The sequence below is a fragment of the Uranotaenia lowii genome, chromosome 3 (assembly GCF_029784155.1).
Source record: "Uranotaenia lowii strain MFRU-FL chromosome 3, ASM2978415v1, whole genome shotgun sequence".
NCBI lineage: Eukaryota > Metazoa > Arthropoda > Insecta > Diptera > Culicidae > Uranotaenia > Uranotaenia lowii.
This window is the reverse complement of record NC_073693.1, coordinates 94,340,894-94,362,036: the sequence shown is the minus strand read 5'-3', so window position 1 is coordinate 94,362,036 and position 21,143 is coordinate 94,340,894. Positions and strand designations below refer to the sequence as shown.

The following is a 21,143-nucleotide window of genomic DNA, read 5'->3' as shown; positions in this document are numbered from 1 at the left end:
GTTTAAAATACACTTTTCTATAACATAAGATTTCATAAATTTTGCATGAAACAGAACCATTCTTTCCCTTATAAAACATTCATATTTCAGTATTTATATCGCTCGAAATTAGAAGAATAATAAGAGCATCAATCATAAATCTTACTATAAATGTCATAATTTTGGTGAATCCGTGCACTCACTTTGATATCACAACCAACATTTTCCTTCATATATTTATTTGAAGAAACAAATATGTAGGTTATATTTGTAATTTCTGCTCATCTTTGTTGATCGATTTGTGAAAAGGTCAATATGGATCTTTAAGACATTAGTCTGGAGAGAACTGTCCCGGGTCAGTGAAATCACCAAACCTCAAACGCAGCTCTTTGTGGATTGTAAAACTTTCAAAAAGATTTCCGTGGCGTTGATGATCTTTGTAATTTTATAAGTCAGTCCAACAACGCTAAAAATAACCACGTGTAGCACATTCACGGACATTTCTGGATGCTGGATATCAACTCTCATCATTGGACTATTGAAATAAATGTTTCTTTATTGCATAAATTTCGAATTATTTATCAAGCAAGCATTCAAAAATTAATTCCAGAAATGTTCGTGTAAAAGTGTAAATTGAGGTGTTTAATCTGTTAAGAAACAGTAGTTTGCTTTTTTTTTTTCTATAAATACTGCGTGTGATAATCGAGGTTTGAATAGGACAACACGGGAAAGTCCATTAAGGATTCACTTTATTGGTTGTTTCGTTATCGAACTGGATCAGTATAACCATGTAAGTACTTAGCGATGCGATCATCTGCAAAGGAAATGCGATTATTTTTATTGAAGTTTTTGCGAAACAGAATATACCTTACCGATACCAACAATGCCATACCAAGGTTTAACATTCCACAGACGGAGAAGATATTTTTCGCCTCATTCAACTGCTGCAAGAATCGATCAATCTAGGAATGTTTAAGAAAAGGTTAATTTTTTTGAACCAATTACAAAAGGGGACTAGAAAATTACCGAGCTGTTCAATGCAGGGTCCTCCGTTTCATCAAATTTGCAAAGAATCAGAGCTGTTTTGTTGTTCTGAAAGTAAAAAAAAAAATAAATACAACACTTATTAAACCATTGAATTTTGCTCCAAATGTTGATATTGATTTTTTTTATCGTACGTTGTGTTCAATATTATCTAGTTATCTAGATGTAAGTTTTTGAGCATGCAATTCAGGCGTTTTCTTAAGAAAGAAACCTCAAGCAGGAATCAATGGATAACAAACAGATAAACTGTTTGGAAAACTTAACAACTTCATTTGAAAACAATCTTATGGGCATTCTTTTTATTTTACCTCTGAACTGACCAAACTATTCGGAACTACGATGGAGAGTAGATATCCAACTCGTAGAGCCAGGTAGGCAATCATTAGAAAACCCCTGGTATCCCAATATTGACTGGTCAAAATTTTGTACAGCAATAGACAATCGATGTTCATGTTGGAATAACTTGAAATCATAACCGATACCAAAACCGGACCACATGTCCCGTTAAGTTCCGATAGCAGACAGGTGCTTTTCAGGTGCAACTGTCGAAGTTCCGAAATGACATCCGGACATTTTTTCAACTGCTTTTTTGAAGGTTCTACCATCCGTATATGAGTTCTGGGTTTCGAGCTATTCAACTGGGTCAGTAACTTTCGATTGATTTCTTTATGCAAAATGAGTACAAGTGAAGCGTAATAGCCGTATAGGGCCACGAATGATCCTGTTAGAGTTTCAGGAATATGCATTATCGCTAGAATCGGAATAATTTCAATGTCTCTGCTGAGGTTGATTTTCATGAAAACGGAAACAGTTTGGATCATCAACTGAACGATCAACAGTGTTGTAACGTAGAATCCTAATTTGTCGATAGATTTCTCAAATGAACTACACTCCTTCAAAACACTGTAAAAACGCTGAGGTACGCACTGCATTTGGCCCCTAATAATTTGAGTTCCGATTGTAGCCAGAGTTACAAAAAAGATATCGAACGTGTTCGCTAACACGTGAAACATTTTAATGAAAAACGGTGCATTTTTGGTCATGTTCAGTTCAGAATTGGTGACTCTTAGTGCAACGACCGCAGCGATAAGGGTTGAGGTCAACGAAACTGCTACGAATCCTTGTAGAATGGTAAGACATTTCAATTTCAGACTCGGTTTATCCGGGACATCGTAAGGATACGGTGCCGAACTCAAAATCTGCGCCACGGTATAAACTGGTCTAATGGAACGGAACATAATCTGGCGGGAATGTGCGTCTTTGTCACAAGTCGGAATCATCTTTGAGAGCCAAACTACTAGAAACTTGTTTATCCCCTTTCACTTTCCTTCAAAGATAAAAACCCGGAACCAGAGCGGAGCAATTCGGGTGGTTTATCGATTTTCGATAACATAAGTAATGGATTAGTTATCGACTAAAGGCTTTTTCGGGGAAGCTTTTGATTGATTGGTTTTTGAGAAGTGCCTTAATGGCGGAATCAGCATTGATAAAAAAGTAATTTCCTAAATTTAGTTTAAGGGCATCGTCGCGTTGTTTATTTATTGACGAAATAAGATTTTTCACGTAAATATTCACTTGAAGTGTAAATGGGCCTTGACCAAACGGGTTTGATTGTTTCATTTGCTCCTAAATTTATGCAATGTTTTGCCATCCTGATAGGCAGCGAAAAGATTCTTTGTCAAACTTCGAAAAAAAGGACCAAATAGGCATATTCTCACTGAGTCCACAAATCGAAGATTTTTCAATATCAGCACCGGCGACATTCATTGTCCAAGTAACATAATTCAAACCATTTGACTTTATTTAAATTAATCATTGTTTTATGGAGTTTTTTTTTCTATGTATTACAGTTGTATCACAGCTTTGTAAGAACTCTATAGATTGCTCGACATATTTCATTTATCGTGTTTTTTTATACAGGTTTTTGAAGTTCAGTTAAAGCTTCGATAAATAAATCATTCTTAATGTATTTTAAAACACCAGAGCTCTGGTAACCTTTTCGCGCCGTTCGGGTCAATAGGGTGGGTGTTCCTAATTTGGCATGTGTACCCAATGTTAACATACCGTTCGATTTTGACAGATTTTAATGTTATTTTCACAACTTTTCACAATTATTAAAAAAAATGATAATGTAACGGATCATGAGAACTTTCATTTTACATACAAATTAGTTTTCTAACTCACAGGATATTTCGTAAAATCCAGATTGTTTTAAAGATTGTCTTAATTGAATGGAATTGTTAGCTTATTTCTTAAAAACACCTCTTTATAAATGGAAGATAAAAGCTGAGTTTGTCAACCAATTTTTTTGAAATTTTTTGTCGGATTGTATTTGTATCATGATTTTAGTAATAAGTATGTTAGAAACATGTTTTTTTCGTGTATAAACTAAAAAAACCTTAGGTCCACAATTAGGAACACTATTTTCAATGTTTTCCTAATAATGGACATTGTGTTAACAGTTTATCACCGCTGGTTTTTATGATTTTAATTTAATGATTAATGGCATTTTGGTGAATTATACATTCTAATAGGAAGAATTTCAAATGAAAGTAATGAAAATTATAGACGGATAGATTAGATTAGGAAGCATGAAAGGTGTTGAAAATGAGCCAAGAGCGTGATTTGAGAAAACTTCTTGCCGCACAAGACCATTTGTCCCACATCGTATTATTGTCTAGAAGTTGACGGTTACTCAAATGCGTGAAACAATAAAAAGTAGTAGCGCTGCCGTGCAAACAACGAACACCCGAAAACAGCTTACACATCGATCGAACCAGCTCTCGCAATAGAAAACTTCATTTGAGCCGGCCGTACATTTCCTTTTGTCCGATCGGGGTACGAAAAACACGTGCTTCGATCCATCCATGTATCATTGTATAGATCAATGCAAAGTCAGCCTATCGACTTTGCTTCTTCTAGACAATAATACGATGTGGGACAAATGGTCTTGTGCGGCAAGAAGTTTTCTCAAATCACGCTCTTGGCTCATTTTCAACACCTTTCATGCTTCCTAATCTAATCTATCCGTCTATAATTTTCATTACTTTCATTTGAAATTCTTCCTATTAGAATGTATAATTCACCAAAATGCCATTAATCATTAAATTAAAATAATAATGGACATTGTCAAAGTTTTCCAAACTATATCAAAGTCATTGAATGTATTTGAAATAACTTTTAACTTAATTTTCAACAATCTGTTAAAATAAATTGTTTTGAGTCAATAAAACATATTTGATTTTTATTTTTATTTTAGTGTTTTTCAATGCTAAAAATAAAGAGTGATACGGTCAAAATTTGGTCAAAATCAACTTGACGTATTTCTTTCAATTTTGCATTTAAAAAACCTGAACACCCCTCATTTTTAAGGTGTGTGTGTAGAATGTTGCTCATATTTTGATTTTGGAATTCACTCTTCAGTTGTCAAAATGCCGTCCAAGGAAGAAGAGCAGCATATCAAAATTTTGCTCGCGCATCGCGAAAATCCGAGCTACTCGCACGCAAAGCTGGCAAAATCGCTAAAAGTTGCCAAATCAACCGTTACAAATGTAATTAAAGTGTTTGGGGAACTTTTGTCGACAGCCAGGAAGTCTGGATCGGGGGGAAATCGAAAACCGGAAGCCGCTGAGACGACAACGAGAGTTGCCGGTAGTTTCAATCGAAACCCTAAACCTCTTTCTCCGATATGCCGCAAATAAGCTGGGTGTATCGTCTACAACCGTGCATCGAGCCAAAAACGAGCCGGACTATCGACTTGCAAGAAGTTAGTGACTCCAAATCGCGATGATAAACAAAATACGACGGCCAAAGCGCGATCCCGGAGGCTGTACACGACTATGCTGACGAAGTTTGACTGCGTGGTAATGGACGACGAAACCTACGTCAAAGCCGACAACATGCAACTTCCGGGACAGGAGTTTTATACGCCAAAAGGAAGGGGAAAGGTAGCAGATATTATCAAGCACATGAAACTGTCAAAGTTCGCGAAGAAATATCTGGTTTGTCAAGCCATCTGTACCTGTGGCTTGAAAAGCAGCATTTTCATAGCTTCCGAGACTGTCAACCAAGAAATTTACGTGAAAGAGTGTTTGAATAAACGTCTGCTGCCTTTCCTGAAGAAACACGGTTGTTCCGTACTGTTTTGGCCGGATTTGGCATCTTGCTATTACGGTAAAAAGGCCATGGAGTGGTACGCCGCCAACAACGTGCAGGTGGTTCCCAAGGACAAGAACCCTCCCAACACGCCAGAGCTCCACCCAATTGAGAAATACTGGGCTATTGTCAATCGGAACCTAAAGAAGACCAAAAAAAAACTGCTAAGGACGAGCAGCAGTTCAAGGCAAACTGGTTTCTGCGGCGAAGAAGGTGGACAAGGTGGCTGTACAAAATCTGATGGCAGGGGTTAAGCGTAAGGCCCGGCAATTCGGATTTGGAAAGCGGAAGCCTAACTGAATATTTTTCCTGAATTTTATACTAATTAAACTGGAAAAAGAAATTTAATTTGATTTTTTAAATAAACGATTTCACCGATTTACACGCGTTTTCCCTTGACCAAATTTTGACCATATCACCCTTTAATGAAAACATATTTTTGCCATGTTGTGAAGAACGAGCCCAACGCAACAGGAAAGGAAACTATCAAGTTACAGAGAGCTTATCAACAAGAACAGAATCGAAAGAAAAAAAATTAAAGAAAAACCAAATGAAATATGTTGTAAACCGTCACCTGACGCAAAATGCAACACTTTTCAACTTCAATGGCTTCTAAAAACCTAATGTCTACAGATAATCATACCGCTTGTACATCAATAGTTTTAAGGTTAATGGGACATTAAACTGACGTAGTCAGAAAAATAATTAGTTTCACCAGTTGTTTTTAAATTTACAAAACTATGCATTTTTCACCCTACTAAGAAAATGGGGTCAATTGCAAAAACCTTTGTTTTTAATGAAAAATCAAATGAAAAAGTTTGAAAAGTTATAGTTTTCGATATATGTGTGTTTTTGCTACGCATAAAGCAAGATCTGCAGTTATTTTTGATTTTGTTCGAATTCAATTTTTTTTTTTCTGTCAATGATTTTTTTTAGAGAAAGCATAAAGATAGTGTATACATTTAGGGGTAAAAATGCTACAAAAAAAAAATTAAAATCATATTCCAGCATATGGAAACAAGTTTTAAACTCTGAATCATTGATTTGCATGTTGATGCGTTTTAGGCAAACTGGTAACGGAATTTTAAAAATATTTATTTAAAATATTGAATGATTGTCAGTAAAATATTTATACACCTACTGTAGTGTTGATATAGGATAATAAAAACAGTATAAAGTTTGTAGGGGATATCATTAAGCCAATCCGTCATACTGTGTAATGTTTTTTACGGCATCGAAAAATGTAAAAAATTCTTTTTTTTTTATGAGGATCAAAAACTTCAAAAAACTATCTCAAGATTTGAGAAACTATGGCGTCATCATTAAAGAAAAATTTTATTACATTATATTAGAATAAAAATTGAATAAGTGTTGGGGTACACAAATGTTGCATCTAACCATGCTGTTGCAGGATGCTCTGTTTGACAGTACTTATTTGTATCCACTACAACAAATTTTCTAAGGAAAAGGTAAAGTTTGAATTTTCTAAAGCTCAACATCCACTACTTTCTTCAAAACTAGCGTTAAGGAATATTGTGTAGCATTTTAATAGGACCTTTTTACAAATTTTATAACGTTTTTGGAATATGAATAGAGAAATAAGGAATTATTTCTCTATTCATGTTCCAAAAAAGTTATAAAATTTGTAAAAAGGTGAGTTTCGAGATTTTTCTCAATAAAATATTTAAAAAAACTGACCCATATGCAAAATCAGGAACAAATAGTGTAATATTTGGTACGCGGATACATTTTTCCTCATATCTTAACATTAGGAACACCCATATGTTAACATTAGGAACAATTAGTGCCAAATTAGGAACATCGACACACTTTATAAAACATGATATTTTTTGTAAATTAAAGCTCGAAATGATTATCTCAAACCATAACAGAATTCAGAAAAAAATGGAACTTAGTTACCAAAAAATTTAAAATCTAAGAATTAAAGATTTGGCCTACTAATATCAAATCTAAAAACCTCTGACAAAATATAGCGAAATTAGGCTCACTTACCCTATTATTTTATTTATTTTATTCAAATGTGGAAAGCCTCAAAATACACAATCAGTAGTACCATATAACTTCCGGTGACCACCAAAAATAACCCTATGAAAATATTGACCCGAGCTCTAGCAATCGTTACCATGGCCACAAAAGTTGATTGATTTTGATGATATGGGGTAAATTTTGTAGGTAATTTAATCTTGTTTCTTCATAAAATTATTATAAAACAAAGTGTTTTAGGAATTCACCAGTTGCCTGTTTTATCAAAACACTCCAAGCTGTAAGATATAAGAATGAGACAAAGTATTACACAACACAACAATATTACAAATGTTAAAAATATTACACAACACAACAATATTACAAATGTTAAAAATAAATTGAGCGATCTCTGGTGGCTAGTTTTATGGAAGCTTGTAAATGATCTTTATACGTATGTACATTGTAGATAGGTATTAATAAACGCTGTACAAATAGTCCTACATATTGAGGCAGCTTTGCTTAAAGCATAGAGTGCGCTGGTGGCTTTTGAAATAGATTTAAGCGAGAGTTCTAAGGAAGTTGTGCAAGCTGGGATAAAGTTAAAATTGTTACGACATTTCATGTTGACCAGACATCTAGCAAACATCTGTCAAGTGTCGGTACCAGTACAATAGAAAGTTTTGCCGATTGCCGAGGTGTTTGCTGCATATATAGACTGTTCCAGAAATTATAAGGACACCTAATGTTAACGGTCATTTTGAATCGATTTTTTTTCGAATTCTACTGGCTGCGTCCTTTTGTTTACACATTTCTGTACGTGATAACATCAGAAAAACGTTTAGTTTGTGATTACATTTCAAAATACGTGGCCTTACTCTGGAGAAGAGAAAAAGTATCGTGCACAAGTGGTCTACTATAAGTGGAATCTCTTTGAGAAAATTTATTAAAGAAGAGGATGTGAGCGTCGGAGCGGACAGCTATCAGAAAAAGGTGAACATTGTAAATTTGAAGATAAACCGAGGAGTGGTCGAAAATCTGGTCTTGTAAGTCCTGCTATCGACAAAAAGATCAGGGATGCCTACAAACAAAAACCATCGGCTTCGGTTCGGGATGTGGCGAGAAAAGTTGGGACCTCGACGTTTAACGTGATGCGTGCTAAAGAGCGACTTGGGCTCAAGACGTACCGGAAACAGAAAAAACCTAAAAGGAACCCAAATCAAGCCGCTTCTGTCAAACCAAGAACCCGGAAACTGTATGATTCAATATTTTGCAAAAGTTCTGAGTGCATTATCATGGACGACCCTTCCTGCCCCACAATACTTCACTGTACGCAAGGACTAGGATATCCTTGAAACGGAGAAAACCATTTTCTTCGAAAAATTTGGCAAGAAGGTGATGGTGGGCAGGCAATTTGCGAGGGCGCGAAATATCTAGTCCGTATGTCACATTGGAAACAATTGGAAACACCCAGAACTATTTCAAGAAAAGCCTTCAGAAGCGTTTATTGTCGATGATCAAGCAGCATGATGGACCGGTTATATTTTTTCCCGATTGGGCATTATGTCATTACGCCAAAGACACACTAGGGTGGTACAAAAGCCAAAACGTCTGTTTTGTGCCAAAAAACATGAATCCGCCAGGCACGGCTAATCGAGACTTTTTGGGCTTTTACCAAAGCAAAGATACGAAAATACATAAAACCAGCTGATGACATCGGAAAAAACTGACCTGTACAAAATTTCAGCTCATACGGACTTAGGGGTACCTCAGAGCGCTCAAAGTTTCGACTCAAATAAATCGACTAGAATTTTTTCAGAAATTCTTTGGCTTCTACATGAAATGTTTCAGAGTTGCCTTAATAAATAATGCATAAAATGTTTCCAACAACATGTTAACCATTGGAATGTTTATACATAATCTTATACATATTTAATGTTTCACAAGGATGATTCAGTCATTTTTCAATAGTGGGATCGTGAAAATAAATTATAAAAAAAAAGAAAAAAAGATCGATAATGACAAATTAGGTCGAGCTGTGAGGAAAATAAAAAAAATTACAATAGTAACAAAAAAGTCCAAAATGATGAAATGATGCATGTTATCATGTTTATGTCTTAACCTCAAGAAAGCCAATCCGCAGTTATTGTCATTTGATTTGATCGGTTTATTACATTTCTTTTATGATTTTTTGCTCTCCCCCCGTTTCTCTTTTGGTTACAAAATAGGCCCGTGTCCCGAGCCCAAGAAGTATTCTGGAGAAAAAAATAGTTATTTTTCTTAAATAATTGTTTGTTTGAGCCCATCCACCGCTTTATGATAAATGGAGACGAAAAATTGTGTTCTGACCAGAAATTTACCGGCCTATTCGACGCTGTTCTTTCCCGGGTCGTTTTGGTTCCATATCAGGGAGAGTCAGGCTCGGGTTTAGATTTTTGGAAGGCGAATTTAAAGAGTCCAAAAATAAAAATAAAATAATTAAATGACCAACAGACTAAATTTTTAAAATTTATTTTACGATGAGGAATTTCCATGAACTACCGGTAAATTGAAACCTAAATAAAAACAAAGATATTTCGGTAAAGGCTACTGGTTGTTCGTTAAAAATTGCCGAAAAATTTACCGTTTTTTCGGTTAACATATCTTGCGTTTCAGTAAAAGAATAGTTATTTAAAAATAAATAAATAAATAATTATCAATTATCTGCCACACTGACACTGACAGAACCTTCACAGACCCATTCGGTTAAATCGAATGCTCTAGGAGTGGATGAAATACCAATCCGTCTAATTAAAATTACTTTACCATTCATTCTACCTGCACTTAGTCACATTTTTAATACCATTATAAAAACTTCCAAATTTCCATACCAATGGAAAAAATCTAAAGTAATTCCAATCCCAAAAAAAGCAAAAGCTCTTGAGTTGGCTAACTTGAGACCTATTAGTATACTGAGTGCAATTTCAAAATTTTTTGAAAAATTAATCAAACAACAAATGACACTCTACCTTAATCAAAATAATATGTTATATGAATTTCAATCTGGTTTTCGCTCATCTCACAGCACAGAAACTGCACTCATGAAAGTGCATAACGATATTGCGTATAGCTTAGACAAAAAAGGAATTGCTATACTTTTGATGATAGATTTTGCAAAAGCCTTTGATCGTGTTTCACATACTGTAGTTATCAATAAATTTATTTCCAAATATAATTTTTCCAGTTCAGCTGTAAAAATGGTGCAATCTTACTTAAAAGGCCGTTCTCAATCTGTTTTCTTGAATGGATGCAACTCTGAGTTTGTAACAATCGAATCGGGTGTTCCTCAAGGATCAATTCTAGGGCCTTTGTTCTTTTCGCTCTTCATTAACGATCTCCCTTCCGTTTTAGAACATTGCTCTATTCATCTTTTCGCAGATGATGTGCAAATTTATCTTTGTTCTAAACGCAATTCAAATATAAATGATTTCTTTGATAAAATAAATCACGATCTTGCAAAGCTGAATCAATGGTCTTATACAAACCTTCTCCCAATCAATCCATCAAAAACTAAAGCCTTGTTTTTTGGTAAACAATTATCTACTTCAGTTTACCCGCAACTTATCCTCAATAATAGTGTTATTCAGTTTGTAGATTACGCCGAAAACCTTGGTGTTGTTTTTAACAGAGATCTGGCATCGACATGTTAATGCTCAATGCGGCAAGATTTATGGTGCAATAAAAAGATTAAACCTAATAACTAAACATTTAGATTCAGCTACAAAATCAAAACTTTTCAAGACTTATGTTTATCTTTTATCTACAGTGATTTTGTTTATTTGAATGCATTTGATAGATCTGTGAATAAGTTGCGAGTAGCCCTCAACTCCTGTGTGCGATATATCTTCAACTTGTCACGTTATTCTCGAGTTTCCCATCTTAAAAAAAGTTCTCATTGGTTGTTCATTCGAAAATTTCTATAAATTCCGATCATCAGGGTGGCCACTCAAAATCAATTTTTGATTTCCCGCATTTTTCTTGTTTTTTTCCCGCATGGTCTCACGAAATTCCCGGTTTTATACAACAGGAAAACCAAACAAAATTACGAAAATTCATTTTTGAATCCATATAAACGAAAATCGATTAAGCTTTCTTTTAGTGGTAAATTTAAATGGTTTTTGTTTCAATTATTTTTACCAATTAACCTACAGATCATTAGATTGATAGGCAGGATTTTTTTTTAATTTTTAAAACTGTGTCACTCAAGTCGAAGATGTTAAACAAAAGAAAAAGGGTTTATTAATTAAAATATGTTTGATTAACATTTTTAAATTTTATTTGTACCTCATAGTCATATGTTTTTAAGTATTTTAAGTTTTTGTCCATCATGCTTGCCTCTCTCTAAGCGTCGGAAAGCACCTTCAATTTTTTCGCTTCCAGTTCCTCCTCCTTTTCTGCCTCTCGCTTCCGTTTCGCTATAGTTTTTCTTCATTTTTTTTGCTTTTAAGAACTCGACATATCTGGAGTGAGAATTGCGGACATACTGGATTAACGATTCCGTTACCGTTACAGTTGTAACTCCCCCTGACATGTTGATCCCGTCGTATACGATACGTTGGGCTGTCAGACTCTCCTCGGTTTGGATTTCAACTAGGCATTTCGCGTTAACGGAAAAGCCTCTTTCCATCGACGCGTTGCCATGAGACAAAATTAGAATTTTCTTCAATAATGTCGCCAAATTGAAGAACTCCTGTTTCGATTCGCCAATAAGTTCCATCCAAAAAATGTCCAATCGTTGGGTTGTTCTTCGATATCCCGAAATGATGTTTTTATAGAAGGTATTGCAGATAATTGTCCGAATTCGTCCTTAATTTTATCGGCACAAGCTCTACTTAAGTGTTGCTTGTCAACGAGTACTTCTAGACACAGGTCTAAACGTTTTTTGGCAATAATTGTATAGATCACATCGGGTTTAAGGAAGGTTAAATACCGAGTGATGGGATAAGACAAGGGGGATCGTATAGCAATTTTATTCAAAAATCCAAAATAAAACGAACGACAGGTATTTCTGAATACAAGGATATCCTTGTCAGAAACATGACCAGACTCTTTTGCTTTATTAATTGCCGATTTAGTTGAGAATCCAATTTCTATGCTTCCTGGAGGTAGAAAATTTATTTCTGAGAGTTAAATTCCAATAATTGTTTTTGATTTTACATTTAGTCGTTCAGGCATTTATGCTCTATCAATGCTCAGGCACAACTTCCTCCATCAATGCTCTTAAATACAAGCCCGGTTAAATCATCGAGGAGAAACGGAACTCAACAGTCGAAGTGGCCGTAACAAAAAAAAAACTCAATTTTGGTCCCAGCAAGTTATCATCTACAGCTTTAACAACAATGTCAAATACCTTCGACCGGGAAATTGATGGAAAACTTAAACGTTGGAAAAGGAACGCTTAAAATTTGGATGGTTTTCCTTAATTTTTTTCTCCTCTTTTTTTACCTCGTTGACAAACCGTTTGAGGTATGGAAGCATTTTGGCAGCACGTTCTACAACGCGTTCATTTTCCACCCAGCGAAAGTCACAAAATTTTAACGGAAATAAAGTTGAACCCGTTACTGCAGTATAATCTGCCCTTCTAAGAGGAATGTTTTTGAACAGGCTATACAACGCCTTCTAAAATTCATCGTTAATTCCATTCCCTTTTCTCAATTCCTCCTTGAACGAGTTATGTACAGTGTGGAGTCCACAGCTCCCAATGGTGAGAATCTTGACGCCGGATTCGAAACAAGTTCTTGAACATCGCTAGTTAGTTCCTTGAGCATTTTCCAATTTACAGCTGGGCCATCCATGGAACACTGGATCACTCGTTTCAGTAGATCAGGATTTTTCGAAAAACATAGTTTCACGCCATTCAGAAGGTCATTCGAGCGCGTCGACGATGTAGAACCAATAAACCTTGCCTCAACAAGGTTTGTGATTTGGCTCCGGAAGCGCACACCAATATCCATTTATTGCTTCTACACAATCTTATTTAACGTTTCGACAAATCCTAATACGAACTCGCTGCAATTCTGTAGTAAATTGAAATCTTCATTCAAAAAATAGGGAGCAATACCGTGTGAAATCAAATAGCTTATTTTTGTTCTTCCCATTTCTATTCGATTAGCAATCTGGCTGTCCGGGAATATCCTTTTGTTGTTCAATGAAGCAAGTTCAAACTAATCGAAACCGATCCAGTTCGGCAAGAGGATTCGTTTCGACCTGGTAGAAATCGGTCGAAGTCAATTGCAAAGAAACTGGTGATCAACTGTTAATCCTTTTTCACTTGTTTCGAACTATTTCGACTAAACTTCATTGAACAGACTTTCAGTGAGCCAAAAATTCCCGACTTTTCGAAAAAAATTCCCGGCTTTTTCTCGCTTTTTTCCCGTTGGATTTCAAATCCCGTCTTTTTCTCGAATGGGTTGCCACCCTGGATCATGCATGGTGATGCATCGAATTATCAGCACTGGAAAGCCAGATTATTTGAAAAATTTGCTCACTCCGCTAAGAAATTCTTGCACTGGAAACATACTCATCCTTCCGCACAGCTCCTCTTATTATAGCAGATACTTTTTTGTTAGAGGCATTGTAAATTGGAATAGTCTCCCAACTAATTTAAAACTAATCAACAAGAAATCAGAGTTTAAAAGAAGTCTGCTAGAAGAATATATGGAGTAAAACGACATGATTTAATTTAGAATTGCGAAAATGGAACGATTTGAATATTAGTTTAAAAAAAACAAGAAACATCCACCACATTGTAACAGTTTAAAAGATTGTAATCTTACGTTACATAAATAAAACAAAGTTATAATAATAATAATAATAATAATAATAATAATAATAATAATAATAATAATAATAATAATAATAAGGTGAAATATTTACCGAACTCGGCGATTCCCGTTTACTGTGAAGTTTATTTTGTTCTGAAATTTATTCCTAACGTAGAGCAAATTTTAAACTCCTTTAATTACCTCCGAGTTGATTAAACTGTTAGGAATCACTATGATGAGCAGGCAAAACACGCGCAGAGCGAAGTACACGGCCACTAAAATGGTGTGTCCATTCCACATGCTGTTTTGAAATATTTTATACATCACCAAACAATCGATGTTCAGATAGGTGAAAGTCGAAACGACGATCGAAACCAATACCGGCCCACAGGCATCGTTCAGCTCCGAGAGTAAGTTGGTCGTCTGCAAATGCACGCGTCGAAGTTCGGCAACAGATCGATGAAAAGTCTGCAATTTTCCAGGGTAAGGTTCGATGAATGACGGACTTATGGAATTCTGCTTAGAGTGACTAGCGTAAATCAGTAGAACTCGATTGATTTCTCTATGTAAGAACAGTATGAGTGTCGCGTAGTATCCATAGAGAACCACGAAAATCACGGTTATAGTTTGCGGGACGTTTATCGTAATCAAAATCGGAATAACTTCGATAGAAGGCAAGTGTCTGAAAGCGATGAAAATTCCAATGGCCACAATTGTAAATTGAAACATCACAAGAGAAGTGGAGTAAAATCCAATTTTTCCGATAGGTTTCTTCAATAACGGAAAGAGCTTCATCGTATTGAAAAATTTTTGATGCATCGATTGCATTCGACTTCTGATGAGTTGAGTTCCGTTGGTAGTCAGCAGAACGCACATGAACTCGAAAAACTGACCTAAAGCATAGAACATTTGAATGAAAAACGGCGATTGATTGGTCAAGTTATGCTGAGGTGTGAGGACTCGCAGAGCCACAATCGATGCTCCGGTGATGAATGTCAGGAAAATTCCGATCAGAGCTTGTATTATTTTTACAACTTTTAACGTCCAGGTCTGCTTGATGGGAACATCATGAGGATATGGGGCCGATGCCAGTATCTGGGCGACCCGAAACACTGACCTAATCGAACGGAACACAATTTGACTAAAGTATTTGTTCTTGCTGGAAGTCGAAACCGTTTCAGGAGAAGCACTATTCACCAATTTCTTGAAGTTTTGATCTGATTTGAGCGATGCAGAACTTGCTGTGTACATGATAGCTGAGTTAACTATAACTTGTAAGTCTTCATCGTCTTGATAGTCAACAACTTGAGGGGTATCCTAAAAGCTTCAATTGATTTTATTATTCAGTAAGTTGTAGCTAACAATGACATCATCGATAGAGACATGTCATGTCATATTTGAATTGAATTGCCAAAACGATGTTTTGTATCACCAAAATGATACGTCAAATTAGAGATTCTACTAATAAGTTCATTACTTCAAATCAAAAATTGTAGGGGAAATAGGGGCATAACAGCAGTGCTTATTTAATCATACAAATTACTTATAATCCGTGAGTTACATTACTGAATCGTGTTAGAGCACTCAAAGAGTTTATTTCCTATCCACTCGGAAATTTTAAAAGTTGATAGTAACGTTGAAAAATGCATTTTAAAATCTTGTGCCAATAGCTGAAAGTCAATCACTGTGTGACCTCGGTTGATAACCTACTGGGGCATTATAAGCACCAGAGATGTTAAAATCGCGAGTCTTCATACTCGCACTTTGCCCTTCTTTGCAGAACGATTTTATTTCGTTAAACTCAAACCGCAATGATATGCTATCGATAGTTCAATTCGGAAAGCATCAGGAAGGAAGCTTCGGGTAAACTCGGCAGGAGTAAACAGCAATCGGGGGAAACATCAGCGAAACGATTAAACGAACGTACAGTTATGAAAAAATCGTTTTCGTTCGGCAGCCGAACACATCAATCGGACAACGCATGGGGGCGTGGCTAAAAGTGATAGATACAAGGGAACGGGAAACGAGCGAGAGAAGGGTGCGAGGAATGTTAACTCGGTCCGTCGGGCAACGATCGCTCGTGTGCATTCGTGTACGGTCAGCTTCGTTCTGTTGTTTCGTTGTTGTGATTTTGGCCCTTATTCTGCGCCGCGCGTGACGTGAGGGTTGTCACTTCACCTCGGAGTCACCGTGAGTTTTGTCACCTTATTCCCGGAGTCGATCCGGGTAAAGTGACAGAAGTTCATTCTAGGTGAGCGACCGAATGAACTCATGTTTCAAATTTGCTCGGTTTGTTTTTATTTCGTTCGCGATTCCAAATGTTAAAATTAAATTTAAAATCAAAATGTACAAATTTCGGTACGCAATCGGTCACTAAAGGATTGCAAGGTTTAAGCAAGCAGCTGGAATAACTTTTTTAGCTTCGAATAAAGCGAATCGGACAGAATTTGGTCTTATATGTTTGGTTCCTGGAGCTGCTTGGAAAAAAACATCCAACAAAATAGCGGAAATCGACGGCTGCAATAAACTGGTCCTTTGCATACAGATCAACACATGGGATACGACTCCTCGACGTCGATAAACAATGGTTCAGTACAGGACTTCAAATCTGTAACATTAATTTGTTCGAAAACAACATTACCGGGTGAAAGTGAAAAATCCCCCCGCGACGGGAATTGGATAAGATGAAGTGAAGTGCAAAAAAAAATTTTTTTTTTCAAACTCGTTGCATGTAAATGAAGTTGTATAAAATGAAATTATAACCTTTTTCAATTTTATATGTTTGAATTTATTTCCAACGTCTACCTAGTAAACTTTTTTTTTTTGCTGTACAAATGATTGAAAAAATCAAAAATTGAAGTGATTTTTGTTTTGATTGATTCTTAAACTATCATACTTTAGTGTAATTAAACGTTTAGAGCCTAATTATTCCGTTTTGCATCAATTTTTCTTTAAATTTTTATCCCGTCACCACCTGAAAAGGTACCGACAATTGTCACCTAAAATTGTCACCCGAATCCGACGATTCTCACTCACGGTGACTACGAGAATAGGGTAAGAACTCACAAAGTTCATCCGAAGTGACAATCCTCACCTAAACCGACTACTGGAATAGAGTGACTTGGGTGACTCGACTATCATCACGTCACACGCGGCGCAGAATAAGGGCCTTTATTCCTGCGAGGCATGGAAAACATCAATGCAAAACTGTTTTCTTCGTTTTGTGCACATTGATGTGATGATTGAAACGAAGATGAAATCAATCTGCAAATAGCAAGTTAAACTCGGAAGAAATCAGCCGAATGATTCTTTCCGAGGCGAGTCTACGCATCTCTGATAAGCACCATTAACCTTCCTTTGTGGTTAAGGTCTATATCAAGGTTGCCGAAAAAAACTGTGTTTTTGACAAGGAAAATTCTCGACTTCTGTGATTTGAATCTAAAATTCGGTGACATTTTTCTGTGACGCTATTTCTATGAAGTTCAATGGGAAATCAAGAGAAACAACAACATATTGGAAACTACTTACACATTTAATAGGAAAAAATTAATTTATATTATTTACCTTGTTTACATATTTTCATGAATTAGGCCGGAACAAATTTCAAATCCTTCTTTTGTCACCCGCAGTTGGAACATCGCGAGGGGGGGGGGGGACAATAAAAAATAATGCGAAAAACAAATAAATTGAAATAAATTGCACGAAAGCTTGTGTGCAACCAAATTGCATACTATATAATTGCATAAAACCTATAAATCAAGTATTTTTTATATCGAAAAATTCAATAAAATTAAGAATACAAAATGTAATTAACTTTCATCTTCCAAAATTTGGATCTTGGTCTTGTAATCTTTCGGATATTTGAATTTTTATTTGAAATTTACTTAAAATACTTCAAACTTTATTTATTCCCCCCTTCGGGATTTTGGAAATTTCGAGGGGGGGGGGGGTGACAAAAGAAGAAATTGATATTTGTTCCAGCCTTAAAGTCAGAAATAAAACGTTGAAAGTGGCATAAAAATTTATAATTAAGGTAAACTGAAAATCCTGTTACCTGTGACACAGATTCTGTGAAAAAAATTTATCTTAAAATTCTGTGATTATACAGATTTTTCTGTGATTTCGGCAACCTTGGTCTATATGACCCGATCTGTCCCTTCTTGTTGCGATATTTCACACGCAAAATAATATGGAACGAAAATATACAGGATTTTTCTCGTAAACTGAGCTTTTGATGTATCTATATAACTGACACATGAATTGAAATCAGTTTGTTGCAGCATTGTCATGGGTGTAGTAGTAAATTTTTATTGGAAAAGGGAATTGTTAGTCAGCTAGCTTGGTTTTTTGTTGTGGACGGTGGTCGCAGGACGAGCAGTATCGACATTCGGACAGCATTGTACAATGGTTTATACAATGTTTCTGAACCCTTCTAAAAATATATCGCATATGAACTAAAGCACTTTATTATAAAACAACAAAACTTCGTTAAAATGAAAAAAAAAAATCATACCTTGGATCTAACCAACTCGGTGGGAATGACCGTGATGAGCAGACAGCAAAAACGTAGGATTACGTAAACAGCGATCTCAGTATGTTGTCCCCTCCACCTTGCCGAAGATCGATAAAGTATGAGACAATCGATGTTCAATCCACAAAATGTGAAAAGTATGATTAAAATCAGTGCCAGACCGAATGCTTCATTCAGTTGCGAAAGCAAAATGGTCATTTCCAAATGAACTCGTCGAAGTTGTTTGACACGTTCTGCAAAGTTTGGCAACTCCCAGCCCGAGGATCCTATCGAGGGTGGTTTAATGTACTTCTGATTCGAGATGTTTATAAACTTAAGCAGGTTTCAATTGATTTCCCTAAGCAAGATCAACCCAAGTGACACGTAATATCCATAAAGATTCACAAAAATAATTTGAAGAATTTGTGGAATGTTTCTTAAAATTAAAGTTGGAATAATTAGTATGATTCTGTATTAGTATATCGTTGAGCCCATCAATAATATTTGAACCACGATCTGGATGATCATTATCGCAGTAGCTTAGATGCCCAGCTTAGCGATTGTTATCTTCAACGAGTTAAACTGCTTCAACGTTTCACAGAATCGCTGAGTTATTGATTGGAACTGACTTCTTTTGAGCTGAGTTCCAATGGTGATCACGAACATGAAGAAAACATCGCTTGTATTTTCCAAAACGAAGAATATTTTGATGAAAGGAGTATTCCGATTCATGACAAGGTGCGACGTGAACAGATAGAGTGTTATGAGCGCCGCTGCGTTGGTCGAAAACAGTAGAAAGCTTGTCAAAATTTGTTTTATTTTAAAAACTTATGTAATAAAACTTTGCTCCACTGTAACATAATGAGGAAACGGTACGACAGCGAAAATCTGCCCCAAACGAAATAGTGGTTCAATCGTGCGGGACAAAACTTGCCGAAAATATTCGTTTGGGTTAGTAGAACGAAAAATTTAGCGTGGGAGAAAAATATGCTTTAAATTAAGGTGCATTTACAACTCTTGTGTACGTGAAAATGGAAATACTTATATTATTCAAAAACTCGATTATACTGCATTTTATGGTTGCGAAACTAGATGGAATAGATGCGGAATGGTTGAAAAAAAAAAAACACTGAGTGATTTACAACTCAAGTGTAATTTTTTAAAATATTTTCTCTTTGTTTTTCTCAGGAAAACACAGGTGAGACTTGTCAACGAAAAGTTTCTGGCTGAAAACCTGCCAGGTAACCGCTAAAGAGTTAGTTTTGCTGTCCATTACGAATATTTTAAAAATATCGCTCCACTAGCAGTCCAAATATGTTGCGCACGATTTGACCACCGTATTTTGTTCATTTTACCTGTGGGCAGCTTTTCTACCGTGAAGAAATGAAGTCAGGCCTGCTTATTATTCAGCTAGACGAACCAGTCAGAAAAATAATCTTTTTCATTACTTCTTCTATTGTTTTTTTTTTCGGATTGAGCTTTAAAAAACCTTTCACATTCCTTAACTTCATGGAATGAATCATATTCAATTTTATTCAATTTTTAGCTCATTGTTAGATCCTTAAGGACTCTTTATACGATTTACCATATGAAATTTGAACGAATACTTGATTTTCAGCTGTTTTAAGGTCTCCCACTGGGACTTTCCTGAATTTTTCTCGATACTGATTAAAAAAATTTGTTAATGAACTTCAGTATTGGGCTCTATCTCAAAACCCACTTGACAGATTGTCACAAAACTTTGTACACATAAGTACATATTACATTGCTAGGTAGCTCAACAAACAATTTCATCAATTTTCATCTATGCATTAACTTTTGTGTTAACAAAGTGTGCATTTTTTTCGAATACACTCCTTATGTATGTATTTTAAGTTTAATTTTTTAAACTCAGACTCGATTATCTGATTCACAACTATCGCATACTGGAGATTAAGCACGCACACAAAACTTTCGGGGCTCCACTTAGCAAAATTTCGCTGTTACTTTCCGTTAGCAAAAATATTTTTTTACTGTTGAGTTAGCAAAAAGTTAAATTTACTTGATTTTAGTAATACAAAAGGTCATTTTACTTGATTTTAGTAAAACAAAGGTTTTTCAGCCGCTTTGTTCACAGACACCAGCCGCCGCGCCAATTTGGAAGAAAATAAAAAGCTGTCGCGATTAAGAGCGGTTCCGGTTGTTCGTTGCTGGTGGTTCTTGTGGTGGCCAACTCCACGACTAAATGGTATCTGAATCGACACCGGATGCTTACAGGTAAGGTCCGATCTTAAAATGTTCAAATTGTTCAATTTTTAAATTTAAAATTTGTGTTTGTTTTTTTTCACCAGGTTAAAACTGCAACACGAAACCCGCAACGGCAATAAAGAAGGACCACAACTGGAAACAAGCTGCATCCGGCAAACACCCCGGTGCTGTACCTTTGATGAAGATGGCATGGGATTTCGCTAGCCAGTAGGTGCGTTCCCTGAATCGGAATTTCCGTTTTACAAAAAGTGTGATTTTTTTTTAAATGTTAAAAATAAATTATAAGTGAATGAAATTTGTGTATTCTACTCAATAATCAAAAATTCCCCTGATTCTCCATAGAAAAAATAACAAAACATTAAATTACGGATCCGGGCAATCTTTTTCTCCGGTTTTTACTAAAATTTGAGTAAAAACAGTGG

The 21,143-nt window shown here is 35.7% G+C and overlaps 1 protein-coding gene across 1 annotated transcript in view; it reads right to left on the bottom strand.

Annotated features, from left to right (window-relative positions):
* Positions 1-660: 660 nt before the first annotated feature.
* Positions 661-21,143, bottom strand: part of LOC129755446 (gustatory receptor for sugar taste 43a-like) — a 59,377-nt gene continuing 38,894 nt past the window's right edge. Inside the window, exons 2-4 of the mRNA XM_055751946.1 lie at positions 1,006-1,071; positions 852-941; positions 661-793 (exon numbers count right to left, since the gene is read on the bottom strand). Coding sequence (XP_055607921.1) covers positions 716-793; positions 852-941; positions 1,006-1,071 — 234 coding nt within the window. The 3' untranslated portion in view covers positions 661-715. The remainder of the gene's footprint in view (positions 794-851; positions 942-1,005; positions 1,072-21,143) is intronic.